The sequence below is a fragment of the Chionomys nivalis genome, chromosome 3 (genome assembly GCF_950005125.1).
Source record: "Chionomys nivalis chromosome 3, mChiNiv1.1, whole genome shotgun sequence".
Taxonomy (NCBI): domain Eukaryota; kingdom Metazoa; phylum Chordata; class Mammalia; order Rodentia; family Cricetidae; genus Chionomys; species Chionomys nivalis.
Genome location: NC_080088.1, coordinates 75,440,412 through 75,459,596, shown reverse-complemented (window position 1 = coordinate 75,459,596; position 19,185 = coordinate 75,440,412). Strand labels below are relative to the sequence as shown.

The window sequence follows — 19,185 nt, the reverse complement described above, 5'->3', positions numbered from 1 at the left end:
ACCCAGACCACTCATCCAAAACAGCGCAGAAGAGTCTCAGTCACCGTCATCAATTATGCGGCTATGACCCTATCCACAATCCATAGAACTGCACCTCATCCCCTATCTTGCCACACTTTCACATTAGCTCTGAGTCCCTGCTCTAGAGTGGAAGTCCTCCCAGTACCCCATGCTAAGCAACCACTGTCCAGGACACAGGACCAGGCCTGGGCAGGTTGCCTCCAGACATCAGGACTTGGCTGTTCAGAGCCTGACCCACATTCCCAGCAGCCTGCCCTTGTCTCTTGCATATATGGCACTCTAGTGGTGAGGAGAAGCCATGTACCCCAGGCCCAGTGCAGCAAGGCAGAGGCAGGACAAGGGCATTCATTACCTGTATGCATTTTTGGAAACAGGATGAGGATCAAACTTAAAGAAGATGATGCACATGGGTTGTAAGGGTGGCTTTGCTCACACGGTCACAGGTCTGTGGGAAAAGGAGAATAGTGAGCTGTCAACAGCAGTGTCAGAGGGCCTTTAGATGTCTCAGTGGCCCAGAACACAACACCAGTGAGTGGGGGTGGACAAGTGAGAACCAGGTGTTTGGTGACATCACAGATACTGCCCTTCACCCGGGCACATCAGCATCGCCTTGTAACTCCACCACCACGACACTCCCTGACCCTGGACATACCACATGGGGGTGGTGAGAGGGTGCTAGAAGGGGCAGCAGCAGGATTAGGGACCACACGTGAAGCTAGGGTGAAGGGGTAGCAAATCCTCTCCCCCTGAAATGGCACCAAGTACTCCCCATGAGCCACTGTGGGAGATACCTTCGTTTCAGCCCACAGCACCCCAAGGCCAGACATCGGGGCCCACTCACCTGGGATGATTTGTGACACATGTCCCCGCAGGCCTTTGTCCAGCACACACACCTACTATTCCAAAGGACCTAATGGTTCTGCATACCCGCATTAGGAGGCAGAAACCTATGTAGGGCATGTGCACACACATGGTGCTAAGTGAGCACAATCCCTTGTCACACGGAACCCATGCCTCGGAGCCTCCCGGCCCAGAAGGCATTTCCCTGCGCTTTCTAGTTCTGAGATAAGATCTAGTCTAGATGCATCAACTCTGGAAAGGAGCCTCAAAGAGCCCTGAAATGTACACAGGTGCCATGATTTAGTGTTCCAGGACATAGCTAATGCCTGCAGCTGAAATCTGGGACAGCCAAGAAACTGTTTCAGCACTGAGGAGGCCAAGCAGTGAGCAGGGAGGCAGTGTGCACAGACATGAGTCCACTAAGGACTAAGTGCAGGACTGTGTGTCACTCTGCAGATATGTGCATGCATCTATGTTCATGTGTACCTGTGACACTGTCTTCATGAGCACATGCATGTCCAGAGGAGACCAATGCGTCACAAAGGCACAGACAGAATATGCCTCAGAGGTCAGGGTAGCTGGGGGTCAGGTCAGGCTGTGTTCACTCTCAGGTCTGGGGAGAGTAGATGCAGTGGCCTTGGCATTAAGGTGCTAATCATGATATGACCACTTGAGTTTGGGTGCCTTCCTAGGAGACGGCACATGTAAGATGGGTCTGTGGCCCTTGATGGCTTTCCATATAGGAGACCAGCACAAGGCCTAGCCCAGTCCCTACAGGTTAAGGCACCCATGTCCCCAGTCTCCATACAGGGCACTGTCCTAGATAAGGGCCTCCATGGGCACATTAGAAAGCATGGCCTAGAGACCTGCAGACGGCTGTCACTTACTTTTTCAGGAATCCTAACAGCCACTACAGCCTTGGAGGAGGCCCCAGGTCTGGGGACACTAGGGATAGCCCTGGGACAGACACTGCCAATTCTAATTCTTGGGTCTATGCTTTGTACTCACAGAACAGGTTATCTCTGCCACATCAGGCCTGCCACCAAAGCGGTGCTGCCACAGTGGTAGAGGGGGCTCAGGCCATAACCCGCCATGGCTGTGGCCTGCCTGAGAGCCCATGGAAGCAAGCAGGCCCATGGAAGCTTTGCATGGACAATGCCACAACGTGTCTGTCCCCAGAGTATCTGGCAAACCGGGGCTTAGTGATTAAGAAAACTGGCTGTGGGGCTGGAGACATGTTTCAGTGGTTAAAAGCACTCAATGACTGCTCCTCCAGAGGACCCGGGGTTCAATTCCCAGCACCCACATAGAGGCTGACAAGTATCTGAATTTCAGTTCCAGGGGACCCAACACCCATGGCAACACACCAAAGCACATAAAATAAAAATAAACAAATTTAAAAAAAGAGAGAGAGAGAAAAGGAAGGAAGGAAGGAAAGAAAACTGGCTGCTCTTCCAGAGGATTCAGGTTCAACCCCCAGCACCCATGTGGAGGCTCACCACCATCTGTAACTCCAGTCTCAGAGCACCTATTCTGTCATCTGTAGGCACCAGGCACACCCATGGTGCACACATGTACATGCAGGCAAAAATTCATAGACATAACGGGTTTTTATATTAAAAGGGGCTGGTCTCTGAGAAATTGTGCCTACCTAGCAGTCCATGAAACAAAGACAGATTCACATTGTGGGGCCAGGGACCCTGAAATTCAGTGACTTTGGCTATCAAGAAACATTGACAGGCATATCACAAACTAGACATGCTCTGACTCTAGGAAAACCAAAGCAGCCAGGAAAACAGAAGCAGGATAGAAAAGGTAACAGAGAAAAAACAGGGTTCACAACATACAAAAACTTTTATAAAGTCCTTTGAGAAATGATGGCTATAGGAACTACAAAGCCCAGGAGATTGGGGGAGGGGGGTCATAGAGAAGTGGCAAATTCACGAGCAGACTGGACACAGCTAATGAGACAGTCCAGCAGTTCCCATAGGCAATCTAAGGAACTACATGTTGCTCCTGTCAGCTGCTGTAGATGGGGGCTCCTGGACTAACAACACCTTGGTGTCAGAGAACAGGCCAGCACTCTACACCGTAGACTCTTTTGGTCCTCCCTAGGCTTTGTACCCAGATACTGGGCAGGGCTACTGGCAGAAGCAGTTCTGGCCACTGTCACCAGACACAACCAAAGCAAGGGTGTCTCTCCAGTTCAGCTGCAGGACCTGCTAATCTAGCAGGTCCAGGCGGGCAGCAGATAAGCCCTCTATGCTGGAGTGGTCCACAGGAAGGCCACCGAAGTGTCTCCAGGCAGCCGGGAGTTGAAGGTGCTGGCAGAGCCCAGGGCTGCGGCCTGGATGAAGACGCAGTCATTGGGAGAGAAGGACCAGAGGAAAGCCAGCCCCTGGGAGGGGACCATCAGGAACTGCCTTTCTCTCCAATCCCTCACCCCCCACTCAAGTCAGGCCCGCTGCTCAACAGCCCCTCCGCCCTCTCTGGCCAGCAATCTACCTCTCATACCTTTCCTACTGTACCTTTCCCACAGCAGATCCTTCTGTCCCGAGCTCAGGTATGACCCCCAAGAAGCTGTTGGCAAGCTCCTGTGAGTCTCAGGTGTCTCCAACTCAGCACCCATGGAGTTCTGATGCTCTTTAAGGGCCTGATGGGGTCCTCTTAGACATGCTGCATATTTTAGTCCCGTTCTTGCTCCTGTTGACCTGCAGGGCTGAGAGTAAGCCCTGGGTCCACCCCCTATCCTCCTGCTCACCACATTGTGTACAGTGGAAGTGGGTCTGCAGATAGTCAAAACTACCTCAAGGTCAACATCCCTGAGCATGGCAGATATTTTCCAGGATCTCTGGGACCAGCAGAGCCCATGGGACCACAGCAGACTACATGCGCAAGGGTCCTTAAAGGTCATAAGACTGTGCATGAGGGCCACATCTATGGGAGAGAGGAGCCTGGTTTTCCTGGTGATGCCTCTACCTTGCCTGGTGCCACTCTTGGGCACATTAGCTAATGAGTTCAGTGGAATTTCTTTGTCTGCCTAGAAAAGCCAGAGTGACCGGGGTTATACAGTCTGCATTGCCTGAAGACAGTTTAGTCAGTCACCATGAAAAAAGAAAACTCCCTGGAAGATCTGGAGAAATATCTCAGCAGTTAAGAGCACTGGCTGCTCTTCAGAGGACCTGGATTCATTTCCCTGCAGGCACATGGTAAATCACAACCACCTGTAACTCCAGTGCTTTTTCTGGGCTCCAAGGTCATTGTACATATGTGGTACACAGACATACATGGAGGATAAACACTCACACAATACAATAAAATGGAAAACAAAAACAAAATCTAAAAGAGCCCTCTCTGAACATTTGTGGAAGTGGGTGAGGAGAGCATGAAGCCCTGCTGAGCACAAGAGTCCCGAGGATGGATCTCTCCAAAAGCGTTGAACAAGCGCCGAGACAGGACCTGGGATCTGAGCCAAAGGTTCTCGAGGTCACAAGTGCACAGAGAGCCCAAAGTACCCCTATCTCACACCCACGTGGCCTTGGACAGCGAGCTCACACTGTGTCCTTGGCCCTGCCTAGCAATATTTAGCACTCCACTTCCTGGAGTGATCTCCATCAATACAAGTACACAGCTCCGCTCAGTGCTCTCCCTGGCAGCCAAGATGTGTGCAGTGAGCAGGTCTGGGCCACCCACACCCTGTTTACTCCAACTAGTCTCTCTGGAATGTCTTTTGGGAAAAGTGTCTTCACTGACATGAAGCCTATGTCACTATGACTTGTGATGGTGGCCTTTGGCCATGTAGTTATCAGCTAGATACAAAGTAAGGTCGGCCACCTAGGCTAGCAATCTCCCTAACCCACAAATGAAGTTCTAGTAGAACCCTGGAGGTCCAGGTTAGCAGGCTGCTGAAAGAACTGAGCAGGGGCACGCAGTTCCACTGAAAACTGGCAAATAGGAGCCTCTGCCTGCCTCATCTGGATTCTGTTCTCTGTCCCTTTTCTACTGTGGATTTTAATCTGTACCCGTCCCCTGTAATACACTAGCAACACGAATACAAGAGCCTTTTGAACTCTGCAGTCTCCTATCAAATTGCCTTGAGTGAAGATGGGCTTGGGGTTTCTTCACCAACATGTAAACTGTGGCCTGCAAGAATCACCACACAGTGGCTCAGAGGGGGGGAGTGCCTTGGTCTAAGGCCATGCAACGGCCTCCAGTTCCTGATGAAACACTAACCCTCTTGCTCCCTTCCGCATCTGAGAGCTACCAGATTCACTATACTCCTAACAAAAGGCTGGACAGCTCCATCAGCAGGCTCTACTCCACGCAGGCCACTTCCATAGCCCAGTTCACTGCCTCTTTGCTCCACCAAGACATTACTCCCGAAGTTCCCATGGGACCAGAAAATTGTTGTTGGAGCCTGTGCCTGATCATGGGCTGTCTAATTGGTCAAACCCAGACTAAACACAGCCACCCTAATATTAAGGGAAGATTAGATAAAAAAAAAAAAAAGACAGAAACCCACTCTGGAAAACATTCAATTCTGGAGCTCCAAGTCTGATATCCAGGACATGTAGTGTAATGTGGGCTCCAAGGGACTTGGCCAGCCCCAACCCACATGTGTTTGTCTGGAGCACACATGAGCTGGCTCCAGGTTCTGCACTCAGTGCCATTTCACATTCCTGGCACCCCAATATTCAAGGGTTCCTATCACAACCTGTTCTCCATCCTTATAGCTGTACACATCAAGCACTCAAGGAATCTCCTGAGGGAAATCTAACCCTGCTACACACTGCCTAGCATAAGACTTTCCTTAAAATAATAACAATTAAAAACAAAACAAAACCTAGTACAGTGGTCCTCAATTATGGGTTGTGACCCTTTTGGGTTGAATGACCCTTTCTCAGGGTTGCATACCAAATATCCTCCATACCAGATATTTACATTATGATTCATAACAGTAGCAAAATTACAGTTATGAAATAGCAATGAAAGTAATTTTATAGTTGAAGGTCACCACTTATTAAAGAGTCTCAGCATTAGGAAGGTTGAGAACCTTTGGTCTAGGAGCAAGCCTCCAAGTTTCTGCACTTCTTGCATCCTGTAAGCCTGTAAAACCATCACCATATGGACAATGACAAGTTCTGCCACTAGCCTGAGAAACACAGCCTTGGCTGTAGTAGCTCCCAAATGCTTTAATTGAAAAGCAAACAAGGGTTGGGAAGATGGTTTAGTGCTTAAGGCTATGTACAGCTCTTTTTTTATTTTATTTTATTTTTTTGTTTGTTTTGGTTTTGGTTTTTCGAGACAGGGTTTCTCTGTGGTTTTGGAGCCTGTCCTGGAACTAGCTCTTGTAGACCAGGCTGATCTGGAACTCCCAGAGATCCGCCTGCTTCTGCCTCCCGAGTGCTGGGATTAAAGGCGTGCGCCACCACCGCCCGGCTTACAGCTCTTTTTTTAAAAAAATATTCATTATGTATACAATATTCTGCCTGTAGGCCAGAAGAGGGCACCAGACCTCATTACAGATGGTTGTGACCCACCATGTGGTTGCTGGGATTTGAACTCAGGACCTTTGGAAGAGCAGGCAATGCTCTTAACCGCTGAGCCATCTCTCCAGCCCCATATGTACAGCTCTTGAAGAGGATGTGGGTTCAGTTCCCAGGACCCACATAATGGCTTACAAATGTCTGTACCGCTAGGGATCTGATGCTCTTTTACCCTCTATAAGCACCAGTCAGTGCACATATTGCAATTCATACATGCGAGGAAAACATGCATATACATAAAATAACAGTAAGAACCTCTGAGAGGGGCTGGAGAGATGGCTCAGAGGTTAAGAGCATTGCCTGCTCTTCCAAAGGTCCTGAGTTCAATTCCCAGCAACCACATGGTGGCTCACAACCATCTGTAATGGGGTCTGGTGCCCTCTTCTGGCCTGCAGGCATACACACAGACAGAATATTGTATACATAATAAATAAATAAATATTTAAAAAAAATGCTTCCTTGCTTTAAAAAAAAAAAAAAAAAAAGAACCTCTGAGAACCCTCCTTCCCTAAGCAGTCTCTTTCCAGCAGAGCACCCTGGCAGCACGTTTTTTTTCTTTTTTCTTTCCTTCTTTCTTTCTTTCTTTTTTTTTTTTTTTTGCGCATACGAGCTTGTATGTGTGTGTGTTCCAAAACAAACTTATTTGGCAGTGGCATAACAAATTTTAACTGAAAATAGACTCTCTGACAATAGGGAAATAACAAAAACAAAACAAAATGAGAAGGCCAACAAGCTCTCAGAATTAAAGAGTATGCTCATTGTGCTGGACAATTTTATATCAATTTGACACAAGCTAGAGTCACCTGAGAGGAGGGAACCCCAATTGAGAAAATGTCTCCATAAGACTGGGCTGTAGGCAAACCTGTAGGGCATTTTCTTAAAAGTGTCTCATTGTGGGTGATGCCATCCCTGGGCTAGTGGTCCTAGGTCCTATAAGAAAGTAGGCTGAACAAACCACGGGCAGCACTCCTCCATGGCCTCTGCATCTCCTTCTGTTTTCAGGGTTTTGCCCTGTTTGAGCTCCTGTCCTGACTTCTTCCGATGACCAGCTGTGATGTGGCCATGTAAGACAAACAAACTCTTCCCTTCCCATGCTTGGGTCATGGTGTTTCATCACAGCAACAGTAACTCTGACCAAGCACTCAAATCTGAGAAGATTCACAATCCCCGAACACCAAACACTGCATACAGTGCTGCACTTTAAAAGACCAAATAGGGGGCTGGAGAGATGGCTCAGTGGTTAAAAGCACTGCCTGCTCTTCCAAAGGTCCTGAGTTCAATTCCCAGCAACCACATGGTGGCTCACAACCGTCTGTAGTGAGATCTGGTGCCCTCTTCTGGCCTGCAGGCAGACATGCAGACAGAACACTGAGAATACTGTATACATAATAAAAAATAAATTTTTAAAAAAAAGCCCAAATAGCAACACTGTAGCGGTTAAAAGAATGCCTCCCCTGAACATGGCCAGACCTAAGTGGGCTGCTCTCCACTGCTAGGTCTAGGGCTTTACTTTGTATTGTCAAGTACAGGGTTTGACACCCACACAACAGATTCCTCAGCCGTGTCTGAAATGTCAATCTGGACAGCGGGGCCAGAGGGAAGCCGATTTCCCCAACTTTAACACATCTACCGGTTACTCCAGCAGGGAGACAGATCCTGATCTACTCCAAACTTTAAGACTGACATCTCACTCTTTTCAAATGAGTTTTCAGTGTTTTATCCTGGAGCCTTTGATGGCTGAGGCCCTGTCACCTCCTGAAATGCCCTCAGGGATACCTTTCCTGTCATAGTACTAAGTACATGGCTTGATTTTGTTGCTTGTTTTTGAGACAGGGTCTCTCTGTGTATCCGTGACTGTGCTGGAACTCACTATGTAGATCAGGCTGGTCTCCAACTCAGAGAGCCACCTGTCTCTGGCTCCCAAGAGGCCACTAACAGCTCTGGCCACTCTAGCTTTATATACACTTTAAATATATCCATACTCCCTTCCTGGCTAAACTATATGTTTTTCACATCTGTCGTTCTTTTTGCTAATTTTCACTACAAACCTGGTTAATTTCCTCCAACAAACTGATTAATCCATTAGTTTTAGTTGTGGATACTAACTGGCTATAGACAAATTATTTGCCAGAAGGTAACATGGGTGGGTGCTGGGTCACCTCCCAATACAGTCTCTGTCCGTCTGATCTCAGGAGCACAGTCTTTGCCACCAGCAGCATCCTGAACATTCAACTACACCAGAACCGTCCAGTGAATGAAGCTTAAGACATTCTGGGGCTTCTCTAGCCTCCATCTCCAAATTTGTAAATTTGCCTTGCAGAACAGCTCCAAGGGCTTAAAAGACACATGGTCAAGTTTAGTTACACAAATGGCCCTACCTTTCTGGCCAATTTTCCACATTAGTTTCTTTAATTTCACTGTGACAACATCTGAAAGAAACGACTTGAGGAGGAAAGATGATTTCGACCATCAAGGCAGGGAAAGAATGAGAAGACCATGACTGGGCACGTGGCAGAAGACGGTAGTCTGAACCCGGGCTAGGTATAACCTTCAAAGGACCACCCCATCCCTAATGACCTACTTTCTTCTTTTGTTTTTAGTTGCTGTTTGTGTTTGTTTTGTTTTTCTTTTTGAGACAGGGTCTCAGCTCTGGCTGTCCTGGAACTATGTAGATCAAGCTGGCCTTGAACTCACAAAGAACCACCTGCCTTGCTCTCCCATATGCTGAGTTTAAAAGTGTGATTCACCATGCCCACTTTCACCAACTAGGCCTCACCCCTTAAAGGTTCCACAGTCTCCCAAAACTGTGATGACTGCTGGAGAACGAGGAAAACATGAACCTACAGTACACAGGCTAGATTTGAACTATAAAAACTGAGTATTACAGGGGCTGGAGAGATGGCTCAGCAGTTAAGAGCATTGGCTGCTCTTCCAGAGGTTCTGAGTTCAATCCCCAGCAACCACATGGTGGCTCACAGACATATGTAGTGAGATCTGATGCCCTCTTCTGGTGTGCAGCATACATGCAGGCAGAACACTATACACATAATAAATCTTTAAAAAAAAATTGAGTATTACAGCCAGGTGGTTGTAGTGTCCCAGCACTCAGGGAGGCAGAGGCAGGTGGATCTCTGTGAGTTCGAGGCCAGCCTGATCTACAAAGTGAGTTCCAGGACTGCCAAAGCTATACAAAGAAACCCTTTCTCAAATAACAAAAACAAAACAAATAAAAATTAAGTATTACAAAGTACAGTCAGTCCTGTACAGTACTAACTTATTAGATTCATTCTTGGAGTGGTTACAGAAAAGGAGAACGAATGCCTTAGGCAGATACTGGAAGGAAAAGTGGTCAAAGATTCTCCAGTATGTGCAAAGCGCACACCCATCCATCCTCCTGCCTACATGAGAATTCCTCCAGACCAGAGTCGGTGTAGAGAGCTGCCTGCTCACTTTCTAGAGCATAAGGGAAGGAGGGCCAGTCAATACACAATGAATGGATAAACATCTACACTATACAGCTCTGTCCATGTCTTAAGACAGCCAAGGTCCATATACAGACAAGATAACAAAGGGAAGTCTCAGTGTCCTGTGACGGTCAAAACTTCCAACACTAATAAGAGTATCCCAGCTCTTTCTGAGCTTTCCTTAGCTATAGAGCCTCCCCACCTCCAGCTATATCACCAGGGTCATGGCTAGCTCTGGCAAATAGGTACTCGGCCAACCCCAACTAGAATGAATGCTCAGGAGGACACACATGGCCTCTGTGGAATGAGGTCCAAGAATAACAGCACTCAGGACCTGCCAATGCCCGTGCTGACCATGCCAGGAAGATGAGGGGGAGGGGCACTAGGACTGAACCTCAGTCACATACTGAACTTCAAGGGCTGCCGGTTGCCACCACCAACGTGGCCCAGTCACTGCCAGGAAGGAAAACTTTCAGTGTATCTCATACACACTGGTGTTACTAGGCACCCCAGGGCGAGATCTGAAGGGAAAGAATGCTCCCCATGACTCTCTGGACTTGCAGTCTCCTAAGACCGCTGGTGGAAGTCTTCCCAGAATCATGGCTCAGATTCCCCCATCCTAACAACTAGACAATTCTGAACACCAGAAGAAAGTGTCCTTCATTTGAGCTATTGTTTTTGCTTTTCTTTTTTTTTTTTTTAATACAGGTTCTCTGTGTTACTATGTAGACCAGCCTAGCCTCATATTCAGAGATCCGCCTGCCAAGTGAGCCACCACACTTGGCTGAGCTATTGGTACAAAGAGCTGATCAGGAAGGACAGTTTTCAGGCATTTTTGGCACATTTGCTACTAATGCTTTCAAGAACTGTCCCAGTAATCACTGTCCACTGAGACTGCCTCTGAGGTCTCTCCACCCTTCCTGGGACTCCATTTTCCAGCTGAGGCGCCTTACTTTTTGGTGAAGTATGGGTATGTATCTACATGCCTGCCTCATGACCTACCATGCCCTTCCTTCAGCTTTGTGAAGCTGTCATCTTTCACAGCAAAATTCCTTTTTTGGTTCTTTTTGTTTTTTGAGACAGGGTCTCACGTAGCCCAGGCAGTCAGGCCCCTCAGGACAAAGAACTGTCAGGTGTACGCTGTAACTGTCAGAGTGTCTGAGCATTCAGGCTTCTGTAGAGAAGCAAGTCCTACCTCCAACCCTAAACCCTACCTAGAAGCTGCCTCTCTGCTTCGGGCCAGGGGGGTCAGTCCCCGGTATGGACTCTGCCTACCCACCTAAAAAACCTGAGTCACAAAACTCCTTTGCTCTCCACAGTTTGAAGGTAAGATTCTCTCCCCTTTAAGGCCCCATCGTGGCTGTCTAAGGTCATGCTATATCTCTATTCTAGAACTGGTGCGTTGTGGTGGTTTGAAAGAAAATGATCCCAAAGGGAGGGTCGCTGTAGAGGTAGGCTTTGAGCTCTCATATATGTTCAAGGCACACCCAGTGAGACAGACCACTTATTTTTTGGGGGGAGAGGGTTTCGAGACAGGGTTTCTCTGTGCATCTCTGGCTGTCTGGAACTCACTCTGTAGACCAGGTTGACCACGAACTCACAGAGATCCGCCTGCCTCTGCCTCCCTGAGTGCTGGGATAAAGGTGTGTGCCACCACCACCTGGCAACAGACTCTTTCTTTCTTTCTTTTTCTTTTCTTTCTTTCTTTTTTTTTTTTTTTTGTTTTTTTTTTTTTTGTTTTTTTCGAGACAGGGTTTCTCTGTAGCTTTGGTGCCCGTCCCGGAACTAGCTCTTGTAGACCAGGCTGGCCTTGAACTCCCAGAGATCTGCCTGCCTCTGCCTCCCGAGTGCTGGGATTAAAGGCGTGCACCACCACCGCCCGGCTCTTTCTTTTTCTTTTTGGTTTTTTGAGACAGGGTTTCTCTGTAGCCCTAGTTGTCCTGGAACTAGCTCTTGTAGACCAGGCTGGCCTTGAACTCACAGAGATCTGCCTGCCCCTGCCTCCCGAGTGCTGGAATTAAAGGTGGCCCGGCTTACAGACCATTTCTTGTTACCTGCAAGATACAGGACTCTCAGTGTCTTTTTCCAGCACCATGTATTCCTGCATGCTGCCATGATGATACCAGTGAACCTCTGAAAGTGTAAGCCACCACCCCAACTACATGACTTCCTTATAAGAGTTGCCATGGTCATGGTGTCTCTTCACAGCAATAGAAACCCTAAGACAGGGGTGTATCTCTCCTTCTTTGGACCCGAGGGCCTGCTCTCTCACTAACAAAGCTCTTTTGAGGGCTGATCTCACAACAGCTCCTTCCCATGAACTTGAATTTTAAGTTACAATAGCCTTGAACTCACTATCTAGCCAAGGTTGACTTTGAACTCTTCTTCCTCCTGCCTTTACCTCTTGAGTCCTAGGATCACAGGTACATGCCATACCTGGCTAAAAGTTCCCATCTTTTCTGTACAAGGTTTGTATCTCCTGTTGTTCTGAATAACTCCTTCCTATCCCATAATAAGATTCCCTTTTCTGGCTCTTTGATTGGCCTTGTCTGTCTGTTTGGATGGTGCAAGGTGGGGTGCACAACCGGGCTTCTCAAATGCACAGCTAACTCCTGGCATCTTACTGAGCCACTCAGCCTGCCCCCCTTTATCACATTGTCTCCTGACACCTGGCAGCAACACCAGGCTTCAAGGGTGCAGCAGTTAACTTTCACCCCAGTTTGCACTCTGATGTCTAGAGAATTGGTTTCTTTCCTGGCTATTCATAGATGCTATGGTTTGGATATACCCCAACTCAGTCCTCCACTCCCATGGGGTGGTGGTGCTGAGAGGTGATAAGATCTCTTAGAGTTTGGGTCTCAGGGGCTGGAGAGATGGCTCAGTGGCTAAGAGCATTAGCTACTCTTCCAGAGAACCTAGGTTCAAGTCCCAGCACCCACATAGCACCTTAAGACTGAATGTCACTAGTTTCAGAGGATCCAATGCCCTCTTCTAGCCTGAGAGCACCACATGCATGTGGTACACATACATACATGTAGGTAAAACACCTATTCACATAAAAATAGATTAATAGAAAAATAATTCAGGCCTAGAGAGAAGCCCTTAGGTCAAAGAGCATACTGGCCTTGGAAGGGACTAAGGGGGGTGATTATGGGGTTTTTGAAAAAGCAAGTTATTATAAGAGCCTTCTCATACATGCTCCTGTCACTGCATCTGCCAGGGGATGCAGCAAGTGGGGTGAGGGCTTGCCAGAGTCTGTGCCATGCCATTTAGACTTTCAACATCCAAAACTATGAGCTTAAAACAAGTCTGTTTTCTTTATAGAGTCAGCTTTGGCTGTTCTGCTGTGGCAATGGGAGACTACAGTAACAGTCTTTACATACTGGGCTTGAAGCACAGGCTAGAATTCTACCACTTAAGACAGAGGTAGGAAGCTCAGAAGTTCAAGGTCATATTCAGCCTCTCAGCAAGTTCAAGGCCAGCCTGGAGTACAGGAGACCTTATCTCAAAAGAAGCCTAGCGGGACTTTCAGTGCTGCACTGTAACTGGCATGTCTAGAAGGAATAAGGATACACTAAATAAACATTGTGCCCCCATTCTAACTATACAAATGATTAAAACCAGGCACCCTAAGAACTATAATTTTCCCAGGAATCTCCAGCTAGGAGAAAGGGCAGAAACCTAGGGACGAGCAGAAGGAATGGTCCAGAGACTCACAGGAGAGACTACCCTGGCAGGTCAGACTGCGGATTAGACCTTGCTGGATTGCTTAGTGACACTTCTTACCTTCTCCTTATGTGCACCCTCAGGTTAGGGACCCTGGCAATGGATGTTAGATATGAAAGGCTGTCCCTGTAGAGGGGACATCCAACCTTTATAGGCTATCTACCACCTCCCTAAATTGCTAAGCTATTGGCATGTAGCAGCCTCAAGGCAGGGCGAACACCAGGGTTAGTTTCCTAAACTATTCCTATGTAGCACCTTCATCAATCTAAGTGCAGAGATTCTTCTCTAAAGAGTATAGAAACAGGGGGCTGGAGAGATGGCTTAGCAGTTAAGCGCACAGGCTACTCTTCCAGAGGTCCTGAGTTCAATTCCCAGCACTCACATGGTGGCTCACAACCATCTGTAATGAGATCTGGCACCCTTTTCTGGCCTGCAGGCATCCATGCAGACAGAACACTATATTCATAATAAATAAATTAAAAAAAAAAAAGAGTATAGAAACAAAGATGGCCACTCCATATTACGGCTTCCCCTGCCAGCATGGTTAAAGGATGACTACCTGAAACCCATCTCAGAGGACCTGCCTGGACAGACCTTGGGGGTAAGGGTGAGGGGCCAGTATGTTACATAACCTCTTTGTCCCTCTTCCCAATGTGGCTACACTGAATAAATCTTTTTCTGCTTGCCACTATTAAATTGGGTATTTAATTTTTAAGATTTATTTATTTTATGTGTATAAGTCTTTTGTCTGCATGTGTGTCTGTATCTTGTGTGTGCCTAGGGACAGTTGTGAGCTCTCAGGTTATTGCTGGGAACTGAGCCTGGGTTCTCTGCAAGAGCAGGAGGTGCTTTCAACAGGTGAGCCATCTCTCCAGACCCTTAGTTTGGGTTTTTTAATTGATTTATTGAGGACAGCGATAGAACTCGACTTGTTGGGACACAAGCTGAGATTTCAAGTCCAGTAATCGCAGTATCCTTGTTAGCCATGCCATGCCAGAGAGTATACCAAAGCCAAAGTTTGTGAAGTAACACAGTGAGGAGGTCCACTGCCTTCAATATTGTATGTGCATGCAGTGCTGGGGATGGAGCCCACAGCCTCAGTCATGCCCTAACTTGCTTACAAGTGCTCTAACACATTACGCCTGACGCCCTCACAGCTCAAAGCCAGGATCCTTTGTATCCTTCCAATGGTGCTGTCCCTATCCTGGAGCAGCACACAATGTCAAAAAAACAACAAGCTTCTGAGGTAGCAGTGGCAGCAGCAGCAGCAGCAGCAGCAAGAGGAAGGTAGCAGCCAGGAAAGCAAGCGACACTCTGTCTTTTATACAGTGAGTAGAAGTAAGCAAGATCTGTTCATGGGGCCAGAAGGCAGACAGGACCATCTGGTCTCAGGGACAGCCAGAGGACAGGAAGCAGAGGCCTGGGTGCCAGCAACAGCTTCTGCGGCTGACTGTGAATGGCTAGAAGAATGATAGAATCCATCAAGGGAGGTGCTGAAAACCTGTGTACCTACAGTTAGTTTCTTTTTTTTTTTTTTTTTTTTTTTTTTTTTTTTTTTTTTTTTTTTTTTTTTTTTTTTGGTTTTTCGAGACAGGGTTTCTCTGTGGTTTTGGAGCCTGTCCTGGAACTAGCTCTTGTAGACCAGGCTGGTCTCGAACTCACAGAGATCCGCCTGCCTCTGCCTCCCAAGTGCTGGGATTAAAGGCGTGCGCCACCACGCCCGGCTACAGTTAGTTTCAAGACAAGGAAGAAAGCTTTGTACAGCCTGCGCATCCCACGCTGATGCAGGTGGAGAAGAGACAAAAAGAACAGATGTGTCATGGTTCAGGACACAGGGACACAGGGCAGAGCACAGCTAGACAGCCTGACAACAGCCCCGCTCACCTGAGCAGTGGTGCAGCACGCGCTTGGGGCCTAGAGGAACGGGCAAGCAGGGCATGTGGGTGGAAACGTGGAGATGCAGGGACACAAAGGAACAGGAGGCATTTTTTTCTTCCTGACTTCCAGCTGGAAGTCTAAATCTGAGACAGTCTACGGGTTGTATTGATCAAGGCTTTGGATAGAGGCCCTGTGACTCCTGCCGTCAGCTGATACGTTTAACTACAAGGCGTGAAAATGCACTTTTAGGACTGCCTAGTTTGTCAAGCTGGGGAGGCTGGTCAGTAGACAGGTCCCTTGGGCTTCCAGACCACCAAATTGCTGCTGGCTATGGTAGTCCCTGAGGGTGAAGCTGTCCTTTAGGGCAGGACGAGACAGACAGAAACTTCTGATGTGACAGGTTGTGATCTGGGCTCCAGGGAGCTGCCAGCAGAGGAGGTAAACACACACACGGAACACTGTGTCACTGTTTCTGAGACCTTGGCTAAGAAATCTTGACGTCTAGAAATTCTTCCAGCAACCAATCTGCAACAGCACGCTCCTCTCCTCCCATCTTGGCAGCTAGAGCTCCTTAAGCCAATGTGCTCAGCTATTAGACAGCCGCTCACCATGACAAATTCTCCCCTGTGATAACTTCTCCTTGGGTCTCCCCAATGTTCTGAAGACATTAATTTAGCCTCACACCAGGGTGTCATGGTCTCTTCACAGTTCAAATGAATAGCACAAACCAAGCATACTATGGGTATGACAGAAAGCTGTGGACACAGGGCAGCCTTCCATTTCAGCCTCCCCCTGGTGGGAAGGCCAGTCTACTTGCCACCCCCACGCCCGACAATAGGGACAGGCCTGGCCTTCATGTGGCTTCTCTCACCCTACTGGGTATTGAAAAATAAATAAATAGAGTATTCAGTTTAGTTTAGGTTTTGTTTTTGAAACAGGAGTCCTGGAGGGTCTAGAATTCTACATAGTCCAGGCTGGCCTCAAACTCTTAGAGATCTGCCCACCTCTATTTCCCAGGTACTAGGATTAAAGGTGTGTGCCACCACACCCAGACAAAATATGGCAGGTCTTGTTTTTTTGTTTGTTTGTTATTGTTATTGGTGTGTCGTTCCTCCCCCCCACACACACACACACAGAGTTTTTCTGTGTAACAGCCCTGGCTATTCTGGAACTCAATTTGTAGACCAGGCTGGCCTTGAGCTCACTGAGAGCCACCTGCCTCTACCTCTTGAGTGTTGGGATTAAAGGCATGAACCACTAATGCCCAGTTTATGGCATTTTTTTAAGAAAAAAAAAAGATTTATTCATTTCATGTATGTGAGTGTTTTCCTTACATGTTTGTCTGTGTACCACGTGCATGCCGGGTCCCTGCAGACGTCCAAGAGGGTGTCAGGCTTTCCAGAACTGCAGTTATAATACATTATCTGGGTGCTAGGAAGAGAACCCAGAACCTCTGCAGGAACAAGTGTTCTTAACTGAGCCATCTCAGGTTCACAATTGCCTCAAAGAGAGAATAAAGGCAAGTACTTCAACAGCATGCTTGTCAGTACAACACAAATGTCAACAGTGTACCAAGGGAGCTTTGCTGGGAGGTCGAGGCTCATCCTCAAAGGGTATGATGCACACACTTGTGATCCTAGCTCTTGGGAGGCAGAGACAGGAGGATAACAAATCCAACGCCAGTGTCGACAACACAGCAAGAGAGTCAGTGAGTTGGCTCAGCAGGTAAAAGCGTCAGTTTCACAAGCTGCGGACCTGAGTTCAAGCTCTAGAATACACAGTACAAGGAGAACCAACTCCTAAAGGCTGTCCTCTGACTAGTCCTTTATAGTGTACTGTGGAGCACGAGCCTGGGCATCGCACATGCATGCATCACACACACACACACATACACACATGCACACACGAAAATAAAAAAGTTTCTCAGCACCCTGCAGAGAAATAAAATGACCATGAGGTTAAGGCCTGCCTGGGCTACACAGCAAGTTCTAGGCTAGTCAAGACTATGTGGCAAGACACTGCCTCAAAGAATAATGCCTAGTTGTCTCAAAGATCAACTTGGCTTGAGGTGACCTTGTGGTCAAGGCGCAAGCCCTTTATCAAGACCTGTGGTCTGAACCAACAAAATGCCAGCCTCATAGTCACTACGGTTGTAAGCTGACTGACACATCACCAAAAGATGAGCTCTGGCTCTCCTCCCCTACACAGAGTGTCAACAAGCCTGGCTCTGCTTCTGGGCTCCTCCAAGCCTTCCTGCCTTACACTTTCTATAGGTGGTCACTTACATTCGGGGAAGGGCTGTGCTTACCACACACCACAACTAGGTGATCAGACTGCGGAACTGTAGTCCAAGTGAGGCAGGATGGGAACACATGGGAATGATGAGAACATGAGAAGCAAGAGCAGCTCCTCATCCCGGAATGTGAGTGAGGGTGTTTGCCAGCTGAAGAGCCAACACTCCAGCACAATGACCAGCAACTGCTAAGGGCTGCTGGTAGTTAACATTCTTCTCATATACACACTGGTTTTGTGGACACAGGGTCTCACTGTCTAGCTTTGACTAAGCTCAGAATCCTGCCTGCCTCTACATCCCAAGTGTGAGCTACCACAGCCAGCCTCATTTATAGCTGTTCTATGTTAAAATAACAATGACCCAGGCTAAAGGCATGAAAAACTGTATATGACCTTGGGCATAGTCTTATCTCTCTTTACCCAGCTACTGAGAGAGAACTTCAAACAAAACTGTTTGCCTTAAGATATCCTACCCATGCTGGCTGAACTTTCACCTTATAACCTTGTCAGATGCCATCAGAAACCACCCCAGTGACACAGCAGAACTTTAAACCTCACTCAATGAGTTGGTTTTTCTTGGGGGGGGGAGTAGTTTTCCAAGACAAGGTTTCTCTGTGTAATAGCCCTGTCTGTCCTGGAAATCCCTTTGTAGACCAGGCTGGCCTCGAATTCACAGAGATCTGCCTGCCTCTGCTTTCCAAGTTCTGGGATTAAAGGAGTTTTCACCATCCCTGCCCTGCTGAATGAGTTGCTTTTGAGAAGAAGCCCGACCTCTGGGGTATGTTTTCCTTTTTTTTGGACCTCTTTTGCTCCTAATCTTCATGCTTAAGCCTCTATTGAAATATCTTTAACACAATCTCCAACTCCACTTCTTAAACTGGCTATCCTGGAATTCTTTTCAGCATGAAAGCCTGGTGAAACACGAGTTTAGGTCCCTTAAAACTAGAGAAAATCCTTAGGCTGTTGAGGGATGACAGCTGGGAACTGTGTCCCCCAAACACTGGCATAAAGACACAAATTAAAGGAAAATGTGGGATTGGGGACCATGGTAGGGAACCTGTAGATGAGAGCACCAGAGGATCCTGCATCCCTGTGGGAACACTGGGAATCTGGAGGAGGAGCAAAGGCTCTGCTTGGTCTATCTGGCAAGTCACCCTCTCCAGCAGATCACATGACTGGGGGGGGGGGCAGCACAAGCCTGGAAGCCAAGCACCCTGGGCTGGAGCCTTGGAAACACTTGATTCCCTTAGCTAGAGTTTTCTTCACTATGGACAGTGTTGGAACAATGAATATTGCCTTAAAAAGTTGTCTAGAGGGTGCCTTTCACAGTGACATCCAGCTGTCCCTTATAGCTGCTGTCACATCTACCTCAGAAGATGGCTCTGAGCCCAATAGGGGCAAAAGAGCAGTCAGCAGGT

General features: G+C 47.7%; 1 protein-coding gene across 9 annotated transcripts in view; it reads right to left on the bottom strand.

Moving 5' to 3' along the window:
- Tango2 (transport and golgi organization 2 homolog) overlaps window positions 1-19,185 on the bottom strand; it is a 47,637-nt gene that overhangs the window by 24,104 nt on the left and 4,348 nt on the right. For 7 of the 9 annotated variants that reach the window (XM_057763959.1, XM_057763954.1, XM_057763953.1 and 4 more), the window contains one exon: window positions 374-466. The exons of the other annotated variants lie outside the window; for them this stretch is intronic. In XM_057763959.1, the coding sequence (XP_057619942.1) occupies window positions 374-429 (56 nt within the window). In that variant the 5' untranslated portion in view covers window positions 430-466. Of the gene's footprint in view, window positions 1-373; window positions 467-19,185 lie in introns of those variants that run through there. 9 annotated transcript variants of the gene reach the window in all.